Source organism: Phacochoerus africanus, chromosome X (assembly GCF_016906955.1).
Source record: "Phacochoerus africanus isolate WHEZ1 chromosome X, ROS_Pafr_v1, whole genome shotgun sequence".
Lineage (NCBI taxonomy): Eukaryota > Metazoa > Chordata > Mammalia > Artiodactyla > Suidae > Phacochoerus > Phacochoerus africanus.
This window is the reverse complement of record NC_062560.1, coordinates 36,429,910-36,449,609: the sequence shown is the minus strand read 5'-3', so window position 1 is coordinate 36,449,609 and position 19,700 is coordinate 36,429,910. Positions and strand designations below refer to the sequence as shown.

Genomic DNA, 19,700 nt, shown 5'->3' with positions numbered 1-19,700 from the left:
AAAAAAAAATTGAGAGTTTACCAGGTGGCTCAGCTCACTGCTGTGGTGTGGGTTCCATCCCTGGCTGGGGAACTGCCACATGCTGCAGGTGCAGCCAAAAAGGTGAAAAAAAAACAACAACAAAAAAAAAACAAAAAACAGGAGCTCCTATCATGGCGCAGTGGAAACAATCCAACTAGGAACCATGAGGTTGCGAGTTCGATCCCTGGCCTCGCTCAGTGGGTTATGGATCCGGCATTGCCATGAGCTGTGGCTCGCAGATGTGGCTCGGATCTGGTGTTGCTGAGGCTGTGGCGTAGGCCGGCAGCTGTAGCTCCAATTAGACCCCTAGCTTGGGAACCTCCATATGCTGAGGGGGCGGGCCTAAAAAAGGAAAAAAAAAATCAAAAACCTTCTGGATGGAGGTGCCCAGGGCCCTTAGCCTAGCTAACAGACCAGACTGCTGAGGCAAGGAGAGAGGTGCCCTTTCACAATGAACATGGCCTCTGCCTAGGTACAGGGCTCCTGTGACTCCAGCGACCGCTCCAACTTGCCACTTTCTCCAGGGCGTTTGTGCAGTGCCCAAACTGCACAACCGAATGCAACAGTCCTAGTTGGAATCTGCCTTAGCTAAGATCTCCTTTCAGGCAGGAAAGGGGCAAGGCAGGAAAGGGACGAGGTCCTGCCTTAGGGATTTAGCCAAAAATAAAGTAAATAAAATAATGAAAAGAAAAAATGAGAAAGCATGGAGGAAGAAACCAGATCCGTCCTGAAGGCAGCCTAGAAACCCCATCCTGACGCCAGGCCACAGGGTGGAGGCTCTGAGCTGGTCCTGGTCTCCTAGGGGTGGTTGCAAACAATCCAGGAAATGGGGAAGTCTGCTTGCAGGAAGCTACAGCAGCTAGATTCCCGAGGCTGTGGATGAGCCAGGGAACTTTCTGGGCCTTGTGCTCACCCGTCAGCCGGCCCTGAAAAGAATATCTCGAGCCCCATCCCAAACCGCCCGGCAGGCTGCACGCACCCTGGGCCAGCCCTTGATTCATTCCCTTACAAAAGAGAAACCAAAAAGCTGTAGCATGGACTTTGGCGGGGGCAGAACCTCACACCGAAGTTCAAATCCCCTCTCCGCCCGTAACGCGAACCTCTGCAAGTTTCTAAGCGTCGCTTCTGCTAAACTAGGGTGGGCCTAACACCGAATGCGGGGCGTGACCGTGAGGGTCAAACGCCTGAACTTGCCGCGGTGGGCCACTCTGGAGCCCCTCTTTCCGTGCAAGACTCACGCAGCTTTCTGCACAGATGACATTGTGTTAGGCGCCGGGGATCTGGGAGGTGGTTGGGCCACCAGTGTGTGTGTTTGGGGTGAAAGGGCGCGCAGTTGGGGAACAGAAAGATACTTTGGGATAATCCAGTTTGCTAGGGCCCGCCCCTGGCGCACTCAGGCCGCCCCCCCCCCCCGGGGGGGGAGGGGCGAGTGTCAGCCCCGCTTCCCGAAGAAGCGCTGGCACAAAAGGAGGGGGGTGGGTTGGAGCCCCAGCTGCGCCAGCGCTCCAGGGAGGCGGAGGAAGGAGGGCAGGCCCCTGGCGGGTGGGAGGGAGACAGGCGAGAGGAGGAGTTTTCCAGCTTGGCCCGCGGCGCAGCCCCTCGGTCGGGTCGGTCTCCTCCCGCCCCCGGGAAGCGCACAGCGCAGCCGAGCCGAGTGCAGCGCCGGTGAGCATGGGGAGCCCCGCACTCCGGCCCGCGCTGCTGCTGCTGCCGCCGCTGTTGCTGCTGCTGAGGGTCCCGCCGAGCCGCGGCTTCCCAGGTAGGGCCGGGGGCGGGGCCGCCTCCCCAGCGGGCGCCGGGGACCCTTGGCTCGGCGGGAGGGCGGTTTCGGGGCGCCCTTTGTTTGCTCGGACCTGGGCTGCCCCCTCCCCGGGGAGGCGGGGGTGACGCGGGGCGGGGGCTCGTGTCCTGGCACCAGGAGGGGAGAGCCTACTGTCAGCCCCGCTGGGCGCCGTGAGCCTGAGGACCCTCTGTGCCTGGGGTTCCAGGGGGCCGATCAAACCCACGTTGGCGCTGGAGAAGTTCCGCCACGGGCTGCTTTCTCACTCTCTCTTGGAGTTTTGCCTCTCCCACGACGGGGGGCTCAGGGTGCTGGCAGCTAGTCATGGAAGGAGCCCCTGCCTCGAGGTCGCAGGCCACCCCCCACCGGGGGGGGGGGGAGGCGGCAGGGATGAGCCACAGGAGAACGACTCCCGTGGACAGCACCGGTCGGGGGGTGCTCTGCCGCATCTCCGTACCCCCCCTGCTGGGGATTCTGAGAAAGTCTGCACCTCTGGGGGAGAGGTGCCAGCTGAGAGTGGTGACATGTGGCAAGCGCTCCATTAGCCCCAGGGAAAGAAGACTACACGGGCGGGCCGGGCGGGCTCTGCTAGACTTGGGGGTGTGGCTACTTGTGGCTGGTGGGCGTGGTCTGTAGCATCTAAGGAAACCCCCGTGTCTATTAGGGCTCTCCTGGCGTTGACAAAACCTTTGGAGATGCCCTTTAAAAAGCTCCAGCTAACCCCCTCGTCCCAGAGTCTTAAGTTAACCAAGAGCGTCTGGGGAGCTGGGCGACATGGATGCGCTCCCGTCCCCCAGGAATGGAGAAGAGCTCCATGGGCACTTTTTAATTTAGGGTTAATGGGAAAGTGGGTGACTATAGGGCGGACAAATATCTGACTTTACCATCTGGGGTCTGAGAAACGAACTTCTGGGTGAGGGATGGCAGGGAACCAGAGAACCTGCTCTGCTCAGGAAATGCAGGGAGGGCTGCTGGAGAGTCTCTGCAGGGTCCCAAATGAATGAATGAATCGAACAAAGGTATAAAGTGATAATCCGGAACATTTGTGTTTTGAGCTGACTCTCGTAAATTTTAAGCTGTTTATTAGGACCTGGTGGAGCCTTGCTCAGCCCAGGGGGCCTCTTTTCCCATCTGCCCTCTGGCTCTCCTTCCCTCACCCTCTATCTTTATACAGCATCGCCTGCTGCCAGGGCCCAGCCACCCGCAGATGGGTTTCCAGTTTGGGCGCTTGCAACCCTCCGGTCCTTTGTGGGAACTGGCCCAGGCTGGCCGGACTCCCTCCACCAGCCTGCAGGCTGTCCCCAGCTTGGCACATCCCAATGAGGTCTTTCAGGAAATGTGCTCTGCGGGAGCTGTTGATTCTAAAGGAGGGGATTTCAGTCCAAGCCAGAGGTTTTGGAAGGCTGGAGAGGGGAGACTCTTGAGGCCTGTGGGTCCTGAGGCAAATTAAGTCAGCCGAGTTTACCTCGAGTACTGACTGTGTACTCAAAATCTGGCTGGCAGATTTTGCAGATCATTTCAGGTAGTATCGTGTCTCCGGTAAGAGAGAAGGTGAGAAGCTTGGAATCAGGAACCTCTGAAGAGAGAGATGGGGATCCAGGGGCCCCCTCAGCCCCTCGATTTATATAACCATCTGAGATTTACTAGCAAATCTGTCAGAGAAAATCATTCCCATTCCCACTCCTAGAAGGTCTCTGGCGTTCTTCCATCATTGAACTTGGTACAGCTTTTCTGGCTCTCTGATTTATTCTTTGCAGCCCAGCAAAGACACGGTGTCTGTGAAAACCCACATGAAATGTATGGAAAGTTCGTAGCAGCATTTATCTGTGTTGCATTGTGTTTATTTGCCTGTAAGATAGAATTTCTTAGCCTGTTCTTTGTTTTTGTTTTTATGGGAGGGATTGACATATATTCGTTTCAGGTGTATGGCATAATGATTCGATATTTGTATACATTGCACACTGATGGCAACTGTCAGTCTAGTTACCATCCATCACGGTACATAGTTACGAATTTTTTTCTTCTTTTTTCTTGCGATGAGGACTTTTAAGATCAATACGGTATTATTAAGGAGAGTCAAGTCCCGTGACTTGTTTACTTTAAAGCCAGAAATTTGTGCATTTCGATACCATTCACCCATTTCACCCACTCCCTACTCCTCTTCCCCTCTGGCAACCAGCAATTTGTTTTCTGTATCTATGAGCTTAGGTTTTTAAAACATTTTTTGGATTCCACATAAAAATACCGAGATCATACGGTATTTATCTTTCTCTATCTGACTTATTTAACTTAGCTTAATGCCCTCAAGGTCCATGTTGTCACAAATGGCAGCTGTCAATTCTTTTTACGGCTGAGTAATATTCCATTGTATATAAATAGTGGTATTTTTTAATATTCATCCATTGATGGATACTTAAGCTGCTTCTGTATCTTGGCTAGTATAAATAACTCTGCAGTGAACATGGGGGTGCATCTATTTTTTTGAATTAATATTTTCTTTTTCTTCAGATAAATACCCAGAAGTGGAATTGCTGAATCATATACTAGCTCTATTGTTAATTTCGGAGGCACCTCCATACTGTTTTCCATAGTTTGGCCACACCAACTTACATTCCAGCCAACAGTGCACAAGGGTTCCCTTTGCTCCACATCCGCGCCAAGACTTGCTATTTCTTTTCTTTGGGGACAATAGCCACTTGAACAGGTGTGAGGTGCTATCTCATTGTGGGTTTGCCTTGCATTTCCGCTTTATTCTGTCCTTAAAGGAACTCTTGAAAGCTCATTTACATCTGAGATTTTGTTTGGAGGGTCACTCCACCTCTTTCCGCAAGCCACACTGCAGATGGAGAAGGAGCGCCGTGGCCACTGAGGGAAGCTCCGTGAATCTGACGCCTGGAGAAAACTGGTGAGGTAGCGTGGTTTCCCCAGCCAGGAAAACCGAGTGTGGTTTGCAGCAAAGCCAAACCAGACCACAGCAGCCAAAGCAGTCTTTTAAAATGCCCCATTTGGAGATAAGTATTAGGAACTGAACACCTGGCTTGGGATATACAATTAAAGTCACATCAGGAGCAGGTTAAGCCAGAAATGTCTATTTGGGTTTAAAACATGTAATCAGCTGACAGAATTCCTCTGCATTAAAAAGGAGAGTGGAAGAGCCGGATATCTTCATCTGGCATTTTCTTCATTGACAACACTTTTAGTGCAGGGTATGGCTGTTGCGGCTTCTCTTTTCCCACATTTGTGAGCTGAAAGAGACAAGAGAACCCGTCACTAAATCACCATCTGCAAACCTCCTCCATCCTCACACCAAGGTTTAAATGTGGCCCCTGTCTTGTCAATTACTTCTACAACATTCTCACCTTTAGTCTCTCTTAGAACAACTCACTCTAGGAGTTCCCATCATGGCGCAGTGGTTAACGAATCCGACTAGGAACCATGAGGTTGCAGGTTTAATCCCTGGCCTCGCTCCGCAGGTTTAAGGATCCAGCCTTGCCGTGAGCTGTGGTGTAGGTTGCAGACTCAGCTTGGATCCCGTGTTGCTGTGGCTGTGGTGTACATAGGCCGGGAGCTATAGCTCCAAAGGGCCCTAGAAAAGGCAAAAAGACGCCCCCCCCCCCCCCAAAAAAAAAAAGAACAACTCATTCTACTTTCTCTGGCCAGATACTGCTCTTTTAAATACAATTTTACTTTAATGCTAGTTTTTTAAATCTTACTTTATTTCTATTTTTTAAGAAATGAATTAACTTTAGTGCTGTCACGGTCACCTGACTCTTCTACTCAGAAACATAGATTAGCTGCCCCCTGTCCACTCTTAGGTTAACTAGAAAGTTCTTTGCTGTTTTCAGGGGACTGTACAGTTTGCCTGAAGCCTAATTTTCTAGTCCTTCTCTCCTGGCTTCCTAAAATCTGGCCCAAGTAGACTACCTGTTTTTATAAATGTTTTGGCTGTGCCTGCGGTGCGTGAAAGTTCCCTGGGCCAGGGATCAAACTCGCGCCATAGCAGCGACCCAAACCTTTGCAGGGACGATGCCAGATCCTTAACCCGCTGAGCCACCAGGGAACTTTCACTACCTGTTTTTATGGACCTGGAGTCTGATTTTCCCTTTTCTTGGTGATCGCTACTTCCCCACAGCCACTTGACTAAATTCTGCCCATGATCCAGCAAGACCCCCGCCTTGATGAAACTTTGCCTTGATCCTTTGTTTGAATGGGAAGCCTCTGCCTTCCCTGAAACACCCACAGCCTTTCCTATCTCTCTTGCAGTATTTTTGTTTGTTTGCTTTTTAGGGCCGTACCCGCCGCATGTGGAAGTTCCCAGGCTAGGGGTCTGATCGGAGCTACAGCTGCCAGCCTACACCACAGCCACAGCCATGTGGGATCCAAGCCGCGTCTGCCACCTACAGCACAGCTCACGGCAACGCGGGATCCTTAACCCACTGATCTCGGCCAGGGATCAAACCCACAACTTCGTGCTTACGAGTCAGATTCGTTTCCACTACGCCACAAAGGGAACTCCTCTCTTGCGGTATTTATCAGGCATCCCATGTCTAGATTCTGAGCTCTTAAAGGCAGGACGCTGCTATCTTAGCCCTCTTGGTATTTCCCGGTGCCTAGGCAGGACCCTGGAGCCGAATAGATATTTGTGCGTATCGAGTTAACAGTTCCCCACAGTTCAGCTGATGGGCCATTGGCCAGAGGACCTGAGAGAAACATGTGTGCAGGTAAACAGGACTTGGGTCACCACGAACCTACATACAGAGGGACGAAGCCCTGCTGGTCATAGAGGTCGCTTTTAAATCCATGAACACCCTTCCTTTGAGCCGTAACCTTCTCTGTTGGGGGCTGTAAGATGAGAGACTGATTCCAGCCACAAGCTGGAGTCTGCACTTGCTATTTTTGTTGGCTGCTTCGCTCCAGCCCCTTCCAAAGTGGTTGCATGGTTCCTTAGTCAACGCAAATACGTGTGCTACACCGATTCCCCTCTCAGAGAATGCACCTCAGACGGGTAATTGAAAGTGAAGATTGTGTTTAAACAGAAGAAGGCTGACATTGGCCCGGTTGGAACGTAGTCTGAAATGATAGCTGCCAAGTTCTGATCAATACCCAGGGTGAAGCTTCCTTCCAAAACAGCAGTGTGAATATTCGCCTCACCTGACTGCCAGTTCCTAGGGAATTTCTCAAGCCAGCCCCTCGGTTCTTGATTGTGTGATTGACTGTCAGCTTTTATGGGCCATTGTTGATGGGATCTTTGAAGCCTAAATCTTTCTCTTGGCTAGCTGAATTTTCATCTGACATAGAATACATTTCTGCCTTCTCTCGTGGAATCTGAGCTCTACCCAGAGACTTTTTTTTTTTACATTTTTAAAATTATAGTTGATTTCCAGTGTTGTGCCACTTGTTGCTGTACAACAAAGTGACCCAGTTGTGTGGGTGTATATACATATATTTTATTATATATGATATACATATATACCTTTTTTTCTCTCTCTCTCTCTCTTTTTTTTTTTGTCTTTTTGTCTTTTAGGGCCACACTGGTGGCATATGGAGATTCCCAGCCTAGGGGTCGAGTCGGAGCTATAGCTGCCAGCCTACGCCAGGGCCACAGCCACGAAGGATCTGAGCTGCATCTGTGACGTACACCACAGCTCATGGCAACGCCAGATCCTTAACCCACTGACCTGGGCTAGGGATCGAGCCCACATCCTCATGCATGCTAGTCGGGTTTGTTAACCACTGAGCCACAACGAGAACTCCTACATTCCTTTTCTTATATGATCTTCCATCATGGTCTGTCCCAGGTGATTGGATATAGTTCCCTGTGCTGTATGGTAGGAGCTCGTTGTTTATCCATGCTAAATGTAATAGTCTGCATCTACCACCCCTAAACTCCCATCCCACAAGACTTTCTTTTTAAAGTGGACATGGAAAGATGGAGTGCTCAGGATGTGGGAGGTGGAAAAGGTAGGGAATTACTCCTGTCAGCAGCTTTCTGGCTTCGGGGGAAATAGACACCAAGTTATCTAAGGTCGTAAATGTTATAACGCAGATGGGTTGACAGGCCCTGGGAAGCACTGAGAGGAGCCACGCAGGAAGACTGGGCCTGGAGATGGAAGAATGATGTTGGGAGGTGCTGATACCAGTGTTAGTGACACGACAGGCCCAAGGAAGGCTAGCGTAGGGGGTTCTTCTGGGCTTCCTTCTCTGAGAACATTTTGAAATTGGAAACCAAAATCCGCGTGGGTGTTCTTTTTCTGGGGAGAAGGCCCCATCCCAATTCAGAACCAGTACTCACTAGAGCACCTGTGAGAATTCTATGAGAGAACGTGCACTTAATGGGCGCAAAAGTCAACATATAAGATGAAATTGCCAGAGTCGGGAAGCTTTGAACCAATGATCAGGCGGCCTCCTGAGTTATAACCACAGGTACAATTTCCTTTTCTCATTTAAAAAAATTGACACCAAACAAAGCAGTCATAACCCTAGGTTGTAATTCCCTTCAGGCCTGGGCCGGTGACTTGTAGCCCTCACTTAGCAGAGCGTCTGGACCGTGGGGCGGGATCTTTGGTCTTATTGGTGGGTCGACTGCATAATGGAAGTCATTGTGGCAGGGAATCAACGCATTCCGTTTCAAATATCCCTGCAGGATTTAACCAGAATTTCCAAGATGCTAATCCGCAAAGAAAAAGAAACGAGATAGCAGAATATCAGAGGCAATTTGCAAGACTCTGAACAAAAGATCCGTTTGGACAGGCAGCAAGTCGGGGGGCACAGCTCATTGCGGAGGCTTTTGAATTTCAGATCACCCTAGGACACTGTTCTAGGAGACTTAGAGACTTCAGGGAGTTGGGGTGGGGGTGGGGGAGGGTGGGCAGGGTTTTGAGAGAAAGATTTAGGGATAAAGCTTGTGCAAGAGGAAAGTCCCTGGTAGCTTTGCTGAGCTCCCGAGTGGTCCAGATGGTAATTGGCTGCACCTGGGTATGACGGGCGCAGGACACACTCTGGCCTCAGAAACCTCTGGAACACTCATTCCCAAGCCGAGTGAATCACTGCCCCGTAATCCTTAGCTCAGACTGGATGCGTCTTTCTGCATTGTTCTCCAGGGAGGAGATAAATGGGTTTGGACAAAGTGGCTGGGATTATCCCAAAGGTCTGGGGTTGTAAATTAAGTATATGGGTTTTAAAAGTTGTTTTTTTTTTTTTTCCCCCTGAGTAACAGATCCAAACATAGAATTTGGGGGCGGACTTTCTGCCTTGGCCTTGCAATATCATCACACTGTTGGTTCTGCCCTGCTCTTAGAGTGACCTGTGCTGTGATGGGTCCCACGCTGATTCCCCCGTTGTCGCTGGCTCTCTGCAGTTGTGCCCAGTTTTGCCTGAGGAGCGTCCAGCTCCTGGATGCCAAGAGCACCCCAGGACCCCCTGCCAGATGCCTCTGGCCTGTCGTTTACCATGTGGGTGGCTGAGCTGAATGCCCCTGCCAGTTCCAGGGATTGAGGCGTGTTCGAAAACACTGGTTAAATTAGGGCCACAGGGCAAGCAAGGATTGAGCCAGGCTCTGGCAGGCCGCTTGTGGCGTGTCGAGGAAGTGGTGGCCTGGCCACGTCCTCCACCTTCGGAGACTGCCCCCGGGGTGGCTGTTCTGTGTGGGAACTCTGACAGACTTGTTGCCACTGACTCAGCATTTGTCAGACAAAGGCTCCCATTCCTTTAAGTACCCAATGTTGAAATCCTGGTTCCACTCAGATTCTAACTCAGCTTTCCAAAGAGCAGGCTCAGACTGTTTCACCATGATCTTCTCATGGACCTGACGTCTCCAGCCGTGTGAGCAGCCACGGAGTCTGGCTCCCTCCGTGTCCTCTCGGCTGAGCAGGGAGCCTGGCCCCTGAGCTGCTCTCGGTGACTCTGTGGAATGACACCTGCTGGGGAGCAGGCCTCTGGCCGGGACTGAGCTGCTGGCTGGGTGTCTGGGGCGCTACCTAGATTCACACGGGAGTGTCTCATCCACGTCCAGACTCCCCTGCATGGACCACCTAATTCAGGTGGCATCTCAGCCCAAGAGGGCGCCCGAGATGGACTCCCCATATCTCATTGATGAGCCTCCAAGGTCCAGCGAGTGGCAGGGAGTTGCTTGGGATCCCCCGGGGAGTTAGAAGCAGAGCTGGGTTTAGAAATCTGTCTGGTGACTCCAGGATTTCTTTTACTCCGCCGGCAGGTACTAAAATCAAGTTTTTTTTTTCTTTTTCTCTTTTTTGGCAACCCCTCGACATATGGAGTTTCCGGGCCAGGGATCAGATCCGAGACATAGTTGTGACCTGTGCTGCAACTGTGGCAATGCTGGATCCTTCCCATTGTGCCGGGCTGGGGATTGAACCTGCACCCCAGCACTCCAGAGATGCCGCTGATCCCATTGCAGCACAGCAGGAACTTCCTAAAGCCAGTTTTTGAGTGGCTGCTACACATCAGGCACTGGGCCAGCCCTGAACCCTGTCCCTGCTGTATTTCCACATGGTTCTCCATGTCAACCCTTGGCTGCAACCTTGGAGTCTCACTCCCTGGGCTGCTCGGGTGACCTCGAGGGTTTTGACAAGTTGCTGCCCCGAGACCAATCCTTGACCCTTCTTGTCGAGGTCTCAAAAGCTGCCTCTCTGTGCCACTGGCCTGGAGCTCAAGTGATACATCGTGATATTCTCCCCAGCTTTATTGTGATATCATTCACAGACCGTACCACCTACCCACTTAATTCACTGAGTTGTGTATCCATCACAAGTTGAGAACATTTTCCTTACCCCTAAAAGAAACCCCGCACCCCTGAACCATCTCTCCCCACTCCCTCTCCGCAGCCCTAGGCCACTGCTGAAGTATTTTCTGTCGCTGTAGATTTTCCTATTTTTACTCTTCCATATAAATGGACTCACCCAGTATTTGTCCTTTTGTGTCTGGCTTCTTTCACTTAGCATAATGTTTTCAAGATTCATCCATGTCGTAGCACACGTCAGAACTTGACCCTTTTTTTTTTTTTTTTTGTCTTTTTAGGGCCTCACCCGAGGCATGTGGAGGTTCCCAAGCTAGGAGTTGAATCGGATCTGTACCTGCCAGCCTACACCACGGCCACCGCAACGCCAGATCCCAGACACGTCTTCGGCCTACACCACAGCTCATGGCAACAACGGAGCCTCAACCCACCGAGCGAGGCCAGGGATTGAACACACAACCTCATGATTCCTAGTCAGGTTCGTTAACTACTTAGCCATGACGGGATCTCTGACAACTTGACCCTTTTTTCTCTTTTTTTTGTCTTTTGTCTTTTTAGGGCCACACCCACGGCATATGGAGGGTCCCAGGCTAGGGGTCTAATTGGAGCTGCAGCCTACGCCACAGCCACAGCCACAGCCACACCGGATCCGAGCCATGTCTGTGACCTACACCACAGCTCACGGCAACACCGGATCCTTAACCCACTGAGCGAGGCCAGGGATCAAACCTGCAACCTCATGGTTCCTAGTAGGATTCGTTAACCACTACACCACAACGGGAACTCCAGCTTGACCCTTTTTCATGGCTGAATTGTATTCCATTGTGTGGATAGACTCCATTTTATCTGTTCATCAGTTGATGGATCATTATGAGTATTGCTGCAATGAATAGTCAGGTATGAGTTTCTGTGTGGACCTGGGTTTTCATTTCTCTTGGGTAGGTCCTTAGGAGTGGAGTCGTTGGGTTATATGGTAACTGTGCTTAACCATTGGGGGAACTGCCAGACTGTTTTCCAGAGTGACTCTACCCTTTACATTCCCACCAGCAGTGTGGGATGCTGCCGATTTCTCTACGGCTTTACCAGCTCTTGAAATTAACTTTTTGGTTAAATAATGTCATTATATCTCAGTTCATTAACAGCTTCTGTTCAAGGGCTGAGTGACAAAACAGTGTCTGTGCTGCCAACTATGGCAGCAGACTGGCGAGAGTCACCTCAGGGGGCCTGCCACCCTCTCGCTGCTGGCTGCAGGCCACCGCTAGTCCCTAAGGCGCTTTGGGCAGGTGAGAGAAAGGTGCTAGGTCTACCCACAGGTAATGCTATAGGCAGGGGCCTTGGAGACAGACTTTCTGCTAAGTAGGGGAAGCGTAGAGACAGGCTCAGGACTCAAGACTTAAAGAGCGGAGGGCAGCACGGTTTGAGACCCTGCCTGCTCTTTGTGTGTGTGTGATGGTGGATGCTGTGGTGTAGACAACTTCCTAAATACTCATCTCTGCGGCATTCCTGGGTGTTAGTAGCTCAGGCCCAGGTGAGACAGAGCTCTGGGCCCCATGTTCTTTCACAGTTTGCGATTGTTATAAAGGAGAACAGGAGTTCCCCGGTGGCACAGTGGGTTAAGGATCTGGCACTGCCACTGCTGTGGCTTGGGTCACTGCTGTGGCACAGGTTCGATCCCTGGCCTGGGAACTTTAGCATGCCACAGGCGTGACCAAAATTACATACTTAAATAAAATAAAGAGGAGAGGGAGTTCCTGTTAGGGCTCAATGGAAATGAACCCGACTAGTGTCCATGAGGATTCGGGTTCGACCCCTGGCCTCCCTCAGTGGGTTAAGGATCCGGCATTGCAGTGAGGTTGCAGATGCGGCTTGGATCTGGCGTTGCTGTCGCTCTGGCGTAGGTTGGCAGCTACAGCTCCGATTCCACCCCTAGTCTGGGAACCTCCATATGCTGCACCTGTGGCCCTAAAAGCAATCAATCAATCAATCGATCAATCAATAAAATAGAAGAAAACAAAAAGCTGTGCTTGCATATCCGTGGCATCCTCTCGAGCTTGAATCTTTGGGTCACCTGCGAGCTGAGCAGGCAAGTCAGAAGCTCTGGCCCCACCGGAGACCTACTGCCTCTTCATGCACCTTTGAACGAGATCCCTCCAATGCTTCCTGTGCACCTTGGAACTGGAGAAGGATGGGTCTGTGGTTGGCTTTAGCCCTTTGCCCAGACGGGGTGACTGGCCTGTTGATAAGGGCCCCTCCCCTCCCCTGTCCCTTCTGCCCTGGGCTTTGCCTTCATCACGGCATCCTCTCCACTTCCTTTCCTAAGTCCCCGACATTCCTGAGATAAGCATGTGCAGGCTTTCCTTTTCTGCTCCCTCTCCTAACTCCAAAACAAACCCCACCCCTCGGAGAGGGGGGGCCCTCGACCGCATCTCCTTTCAAGTCCTCCTGCCTGCAGTGCAGCCCCCGCCTGGCGAACCTCCAGCGGCAGCAGGGATGGGGAGCAGGCACCTCGCGGGCCTTTGCCCTGCAGCTCAGCTGTAGCTGAGAAATAACTTCAGCTCTTTGAGGCCCCAGAAGTGTTATGAGGGCAGCTCGTGCCTCCCTAGCAAGGCCGTGTCCTGGGAATGAGAATTTCTGCAGTCGACCAGCCCTTAAAGGCACAGGGGCTACACATTTTTGGATCAGAGACTGACTGCGCTGGGGTTAGGAAGGAGGCAGCACCTTGGAGGGGTGGGTGAGATTGACACCAGTGGGGAAGTCGGGGGGGCATACCCTGCCCCTCTCGTGAAGCCCCCCACCCCCCTCGAACCAGGCAAGGAAGGAAAACTGAAGTGTTTAGCAGCACTAAAAGGGGGCCCCCACCATCTGGGGGCTTTGGGTAAGCGGTTCCCAGCCCAGCAGTGGTTTGGGGACAGGCTGAATCAGGATGACCTGGGGAGTCTGATGAAATGACGATTCCCTGAATGCCTCCCCCCAGCCCCACCCCCGCCCCAGCCTCTGTACGATCTGAGTGGGAACCTGTCATCTAGGGCGGGGGGTCTGCAAACTAAGTCTGGACAGGCCAGATGCCACCCTCCATCGTCTGGTTTGGTAGATGACCCGTGAGCTAAGAATGGTGTTTGCATTTGCAAGGGGTGGAAACTCGAAAGGAGAAGCCAATTGTGTAACACGTGACGGCGCCATGAAATTCTGATACCAGTGTCACTGGAACCCAGCCGTGCTCCTTTGTTTGGGTTGTTGTCTGCGGCTGCTTGGCGATAAGTGGCGGAGTTGCGTAGCTGGGACAGAGCCCGTATGGCCTGCAAAGCTGAAACGTATTTCTTCTCTGGCTCTTTAGAGGGAAATTTGCCAACCCCTTAACGGGGACCTTGCCGCTGAGAGTAGAGACTGAGGCCAGCCTGGCCCCAGAGCTCTAGAGACATGGAGGAATTAGACCTGGGAAATCAGAGCCGACCTTTCACAAGGTCCCGAGGTGTTCGGGGCTGTTGCTCCTTCACCGTGAGAACTCATCTTGGCCTTTGCCAGGGCGTCTTTGAAGCCGTCCGGGCCAGCATGCTGTAACTGGCACCATACCCTGTGCTCTTCTTTATCTGCCAGATACCTGGCTGTCTCTTCTCTCCTAGGCTCGGGAACCTCGCGATAGCCTCTAGAAACTAGGCCCCTGTTTTCTTCTCACCAGTTCTTGGCCCAGGCCTGGTATCCTAATCCCAAGCTGGAGGCGGACCGGCCCTGGCTCCCGCCGGACAGTCTTGCTGGAGGCTGAGTGGATTTCTGCACCACGGGCTTGGGGCTCTCCAGCTCTGCTGGCGTGCCAGGGGCCGCCTCCACGGTGTGTCCCGCAGCCCTTCTCTGCCCCCATCGCTGCTCAGGCCTGGACTCGGACATCTGTCTTTGACTGGTTGCTGTTGGTTCTGGAGCCTGTGATCATTCTGCTGGGCGGGAGCATCCCGGTAGAACATTTTCCAAAAGTGGCTGCTTCCCAGGGCGATGCATAGATGTTCTGTGGGCAGCAGAATACATTGTAAGTAAGTTGGGAAACGCTGGGTTCCAGTAGGTTTCTTTACGGCAGGACTGCTCAGGGTCATTGATTGACCAGGGTCGTTGTTACCCTTCCGGAGAGAACCAATCGTGAGGACCACAGGATCTCAGGTTGTGGTCCCCAGACCAGCAGCAGCAGCACCTGTGAGCTTACTAGATGCGTAGATTCTCGGGCCCCACCCCAGAGCTGTTGAATCAGAAGCGGGCTGTGGGGGAAGGAGGGCCCAGCAACCGTGTTAGAACAATTCCTTCAGGTGCTTCTGATGGCTGTTCGAGTGTGAGAAGCACTGGTGTGGACATTTCCAAGCTGTTTTCTTACAGCATCTCAGGAGACGAGTGATTCTTCTTCTTTGCTGTTGTTAGAGGGAACTGTGTCTTTGGTCTCAAGACCGGACATTTGGGAAGATGACTTGGAATTGCCTGAAGCATTTACTGGGGGCAGGGACCACTGCCGGCTCAAGGGGGAAATAAGAAGCAAAACCTGGAGTTCCCGTCGTGGCTCAGCGGAAACGAATCTGACTAGCATCCACGAGGACACAGGTTCGATCCCTGGCCTCGCTCAGTGGGTTGAGGATCTGGCGTTGCCGTGAGCCGTGGCGTAGGTCGTAGACGTGGCTCAGATCTGCTGTGGCTGTGGCGGTGGTGTAGGCCGGCAGCCGCAGCTCTGATTCGACCCCTAGCCTGGGCTCCTTCCTCCATATGCCACGGGTGCAGCCCTAAAAAGACAAAAAAAGGAAAAAGAAACAAAACTTTTGGGGAGCTCCGTCTGTCCCACCTCTGGCCTGCTAGGCAGTTGTGTGCATATTTGGTGAAAAGGAGTTTCCTCTAGCTGAAAGCCACCCGCGTTTGACCGTTGCAAGTGTGTGTTCTTTGAAATGTGATTCTATAAAACGTGAAGAAAGCTGGGAGCAGCTGCTGGGATGTATTTCTTTCCATGTCTAAACGTTGTCTCCTTTCAGAAGACCTTTCCTCTGCTGCAAGATTTCCTCCTGCAAATCCCCAGCCCATCTTCCTGGCCAGTCGGGTCCACATGGCTGTTGCTGGTGCCCTCGCCCGCAGCGCTGGCCCTGCTTCTCGCCACGGGAAGGCCTCGGGTGGGGGGGGGGGATTTCGGATCCGAGGAGATGCTCTGTCCCCCGACAGCTGTGCGTTCCTTCCCAGCGCTCAGTTGCCGCCCTCTCGTCCTAGAACTTCCTCCTTGGCTCTCGGGGCCGGTGAGTGGGGTCCGGGCCTTGGGCCTGCAGGTGACTGCTTTTCGTGCTTGGCCACCAGAGAGTTGGTCAACGCTGCGTCGTCGCTTAGTTGGAAGATCTCAAGGACAGTGAGGCTTGGGGGTGAGGTGAGAGGGCTCACTGAGTCCCCACGCCCAGATCTCGGCTCTGCCTTTGTTTAAATGGAGGTGAGGCCTCGAGACCTCACAAGCCGACGGACAGGCAGGTTCCTGGTTGGGTTTTGCCTTCTGAAGAGAGTCGTAAAGAAGCAGCCTCGCCTCATCTGCTGGGAAACGGAGGCGCCTTGATGCCCCCCGCCCCCCGTGGCTGTGGAGCAAGAGAGAGCTCCCATCCAGCTCCGTGTCTCCCTCGGCGAGTGCGTCCATCTGGAACCTTCTGCGGAAGGCCTGGCTGCAGGCTTCCTCCTTTCTTGGATTTTGACTGGGTCTCCGTTGACCTCTTTGGAGGACAGTTGAGCCTTTGGAAGGCCGTAGCCCATTGCTTTTGTTCCGCTGTCTGGGTTTACGTTGAAGGCCAGACAGTCGGCGTTCTGTGCCGAGTGCCAACCGCCAGACTTCTAGGCTTCAGGAAGGCCCTTGGTGGGAACCGCAGCTGGCGTTTGCCGAGGGCCTCTGCTCTGCGCCAACCTCCTCAGAGGCCGGGGCCGGTCTTTTTGCTGTTTCTCTTCTTTCCGAGCTTGAGGCAGTCGGCCCAACATTAAACAATAGGAGGACACTAAACTGACAAAGTTTTTCTCCTTAGACAAGAGAATACCTTCATTTATAAAGTTAGCCGTGTAACTCTCTTTTCATTAACTGTGTCAAATCTGGCCAGAATTGAAAGTTCACAAACCACATGCTGTCTTAATTGTCTCTGCTAATTCAAGGCAGGGGGCCTGGGGATGGCACGTACCATCGGCTCTGCCTCGAGGCCTCCCTCTGGGGTCTCGTGTGGGAGCGTTTGAAGAGAAGAAGGGACATTCTCTCAGATGAAACAGCCATGGAAGCAAGGCTGTCTCTGAGAGCTGGTGCCTGGCAGGGGTTACTGTCTTGCCACACACACCCCCCCCGCCCCCGCTCCTCCAGCCCCGGCCCCACTATTATTATTTTCCCTGGATGAAATCAAGTTAAATGGGGAAGAGGGGAGTTCGCGTCACGGCGCAGCAGAAACGAATCTCACTAGGAACCATGAGGATGCAGGTTCGATCCCTGGCCTCGCTCAGTGGGTTCAGGATCCAGTGTTGCCGTGAGCTGTGGTGCAGGTGGCAGGCGTGGCTCGGATCTGGCGTTGCTGTGGCTGTGGTGCAGGCCAGCAGCTGTAGCTCTGATGGGTCCCCAAGCCTGGGGACCTCCATATGCTGTGGGTGCGGCCCTAAAATGACAAAAAAAAAAAAAAGGAAGTTGAAGAGTAGCCTTAATGGTGGAAGAAACTACATGAAGCTGATGCTTGGCTGCAAAAGAGGGAGGAAGAGTCCCCAGCAGGGTGGAGCCTAAGTTGCATGTATTGCAAGCAGTGCATGTATTGCGTTTCCTCCCTTCCCTGCCCCTCCTCCCCGGTCTGTCATTGTGACGGCACTTCCTGGGATTCCTCCCAAATGAACTACCTGCCCCTTAGAGTCTGCTTTGAGGGGCATTCACACAAACATGGCTCAGCTGGAATTTTGTAAAATTTTGTTGCAGTGTAGTTGACTTACAGTGTTGTATTAGTTTCAGGTGTAGAGCAAAGTGAATCAGGCATACATATAAAAATATCCATTCTAGGAGTTCCTGTTGTGGCTCAGCGGGTCATAAACCCAACTAGTATCTGTGAGGATCCCTGGCCTTGATCAGTGGGTTCAGAATCTGGTGTTGCCAGGAGCTGTGATGTAGGTCGCAGAGGCAGCTTGGATCCCGCGTTGCTGTGGTTGTGGTGTAGGCCAGCAGCTGCAACTCTGATTCAACCCCTAGCCTGGGAACCTCCATATGCTGCAGGTGTGACCCTAAAAAGCAAACAAAAAAAGTATAAATATATCCATTCTTTTTTTTCATATGGGTTATTATACATTGTTGAGTAGATTTCCCTGAGCTATACAGTAGGTCCTTTTTTTTTTTGCTTTTTAGGCCTGCACCCATGGCATATGGAGGTTCCCGGGCTCGGGGTCAAATCGGAGCTACAGCTGCCAGCCTACAACACAGCCACAGCAACACTGGATCCTTAACCCACTGAGCAAGGCGAGGGATCGATCCCACAGCCTCATGGTTGCTAGTGGGATTCGTTTCCACTGTGCCACGATAGAACTCCAGTAGGTTCTTATTAATCATCAATTTTATACAGTAGTGTGTATGTTATTCCCACCTTCCCAATTCTTCCCTTCCCACAATGGTTTCCACTATGGTAACCATAAGATCGGTTTTGAAATCTGTGAGTTTATTTCTGTTTTATAAATAATCTTTGTATCATTTTTACTAGATGCCACATATAAGTGGTATCATGTGATATTTGTCTTTCTCTGTCTGACTTACTACACTCAGTATGATAATCTCTAGGTGCATCTGTGTTTTTGCAAATGGCATCATTTCATCCTTGTTGGTGGCTGAGTAATATTCCATTGTATATATGTACCACATCTTTAGCCATTCCTCTGTCAGTGGACATTTAGGTTGCTTCCATGTCTTGGCTATTGTAAATAATGCTGCAAAGAACACTGGGGTGCACGTATCTTCTTGAATTGTGGTTTCGTCCATATATAGGCCCAGGAGTGGGATTGCTGGATCATATACGGTGGTTCCATATTTAGTTTGTTAAGAAGCTTCTGTAGTTGTTTTCTATAGTGGCTGCACCAATTTGCATTCCCACTAACAGTGTAGGAGGGTTCCCTTTTCTCCACACCCTCACCAGTATTTGTTGTTTGTAGATTTTTGATGATGGCCATTCTGACTGGTGTGAGGTGGTTTCAACTTGCATTTCTCTAATAATTAGTGATGTTGAGCAATTTTTCTTGTGATTTTGGCCATCTGTCTTCTTTGGAGAAACGTCTATTTAGTTCTCTTGCCCATTTTTTGAGTGGGTTTTATATATATATATATATATATATATATATATATATAAAACTACATGAGATGTTTGTATATTTTGGAGATTAATCCCTTGTCAGTGCTTTGTTTGCAAAGATTTTCTCCCATTCAGCTGGAATTCAACTCAAGATTAGTTTTTGATTCAAAATTCTTTCTGCTGCTGCCTTGACTCCTGCTGAATAGAGCAGTCTTAAATAGTAAGGAACCTGGACGGTTGACTTCTGTGAGGAAGCTTGAACAGTGTCCCAATTCTCTGTTGCTGTGTAAGAGACCATCCTAAAACTTAGTGCCTTTAAAACCGCTGCCATCACGTAGTTGCTTATGGTTCTGCCATTTGGTCAGGGCTTGGTGGGGATGGCTCATCTCTGCTCAACACGATGCTGGCTGGGGCAGCTCACATGGGGCTGGCAAATCCAAGATGGCTCCACTCCCGCATCCAGCACTTCATGTGGCGTGACTGCAAGGGCTGACATGGCTGTGTGTCTCTACCTTTTTGCAGTCTCCTCATCTCTCTATTCTCTGTCTCTCTGTGTCTCTGTTGCCTTTCTCTCCAGCAGAGTAAGTGGACTTTTTAGCATGCAGATGGATTCCCAGGGGGTGAGAGCCAAAGCTGCCTGGACAGTTAAGGCCCGAGGCACATCACTTCTGTCATATTCTATTCATCAAAGCAACTGGCAAAGCAGGCCTAGATTCAGGGCGCTGGTGGTGGTGAATAGACACCACCTCTCAAGATGGAAGGAGTGGTTTGCATGTGTAGGAAGGGAGGAAGTCTTGGTGCCCAACTTTGCAAGCAATCCACTTCAAGGCTGGTTTGGAAGAGCATGTGGGAAATGTGAGCTTAAGTTCTC

The 19,700-nt window shown here is 51.5% G+C and overlaps 1 protein-coding gene across 2 annotated transcripts in view; it reads left to right on the top strand.

Annotated features, from left to right (window-relative positions):
- The first annotated feature begins 1,572 nt into the window (after nt 1-1,572).
- Nucleotides 1,573-19,700, top strand: part of SRPX (sushi repeat containing protein X-linked) — a 116,237-nt gene continuing 98,109 nt past the window's right edge. For both annotated transcript variants that reach the window (XM_047765414.1, XM_047765413.1), the window contains exon 1: nt 1,573-1,780. In XM_047765414.1, coding sequence (XP_047621370.1) covers nt 1,693-1,780 — 88 coding nt within the window. In that variant the 5' untranslated portion in view covers nt 1,573-1,692. The remainder of the gene's footprint in view (nt 1,781-19,700) is intronic.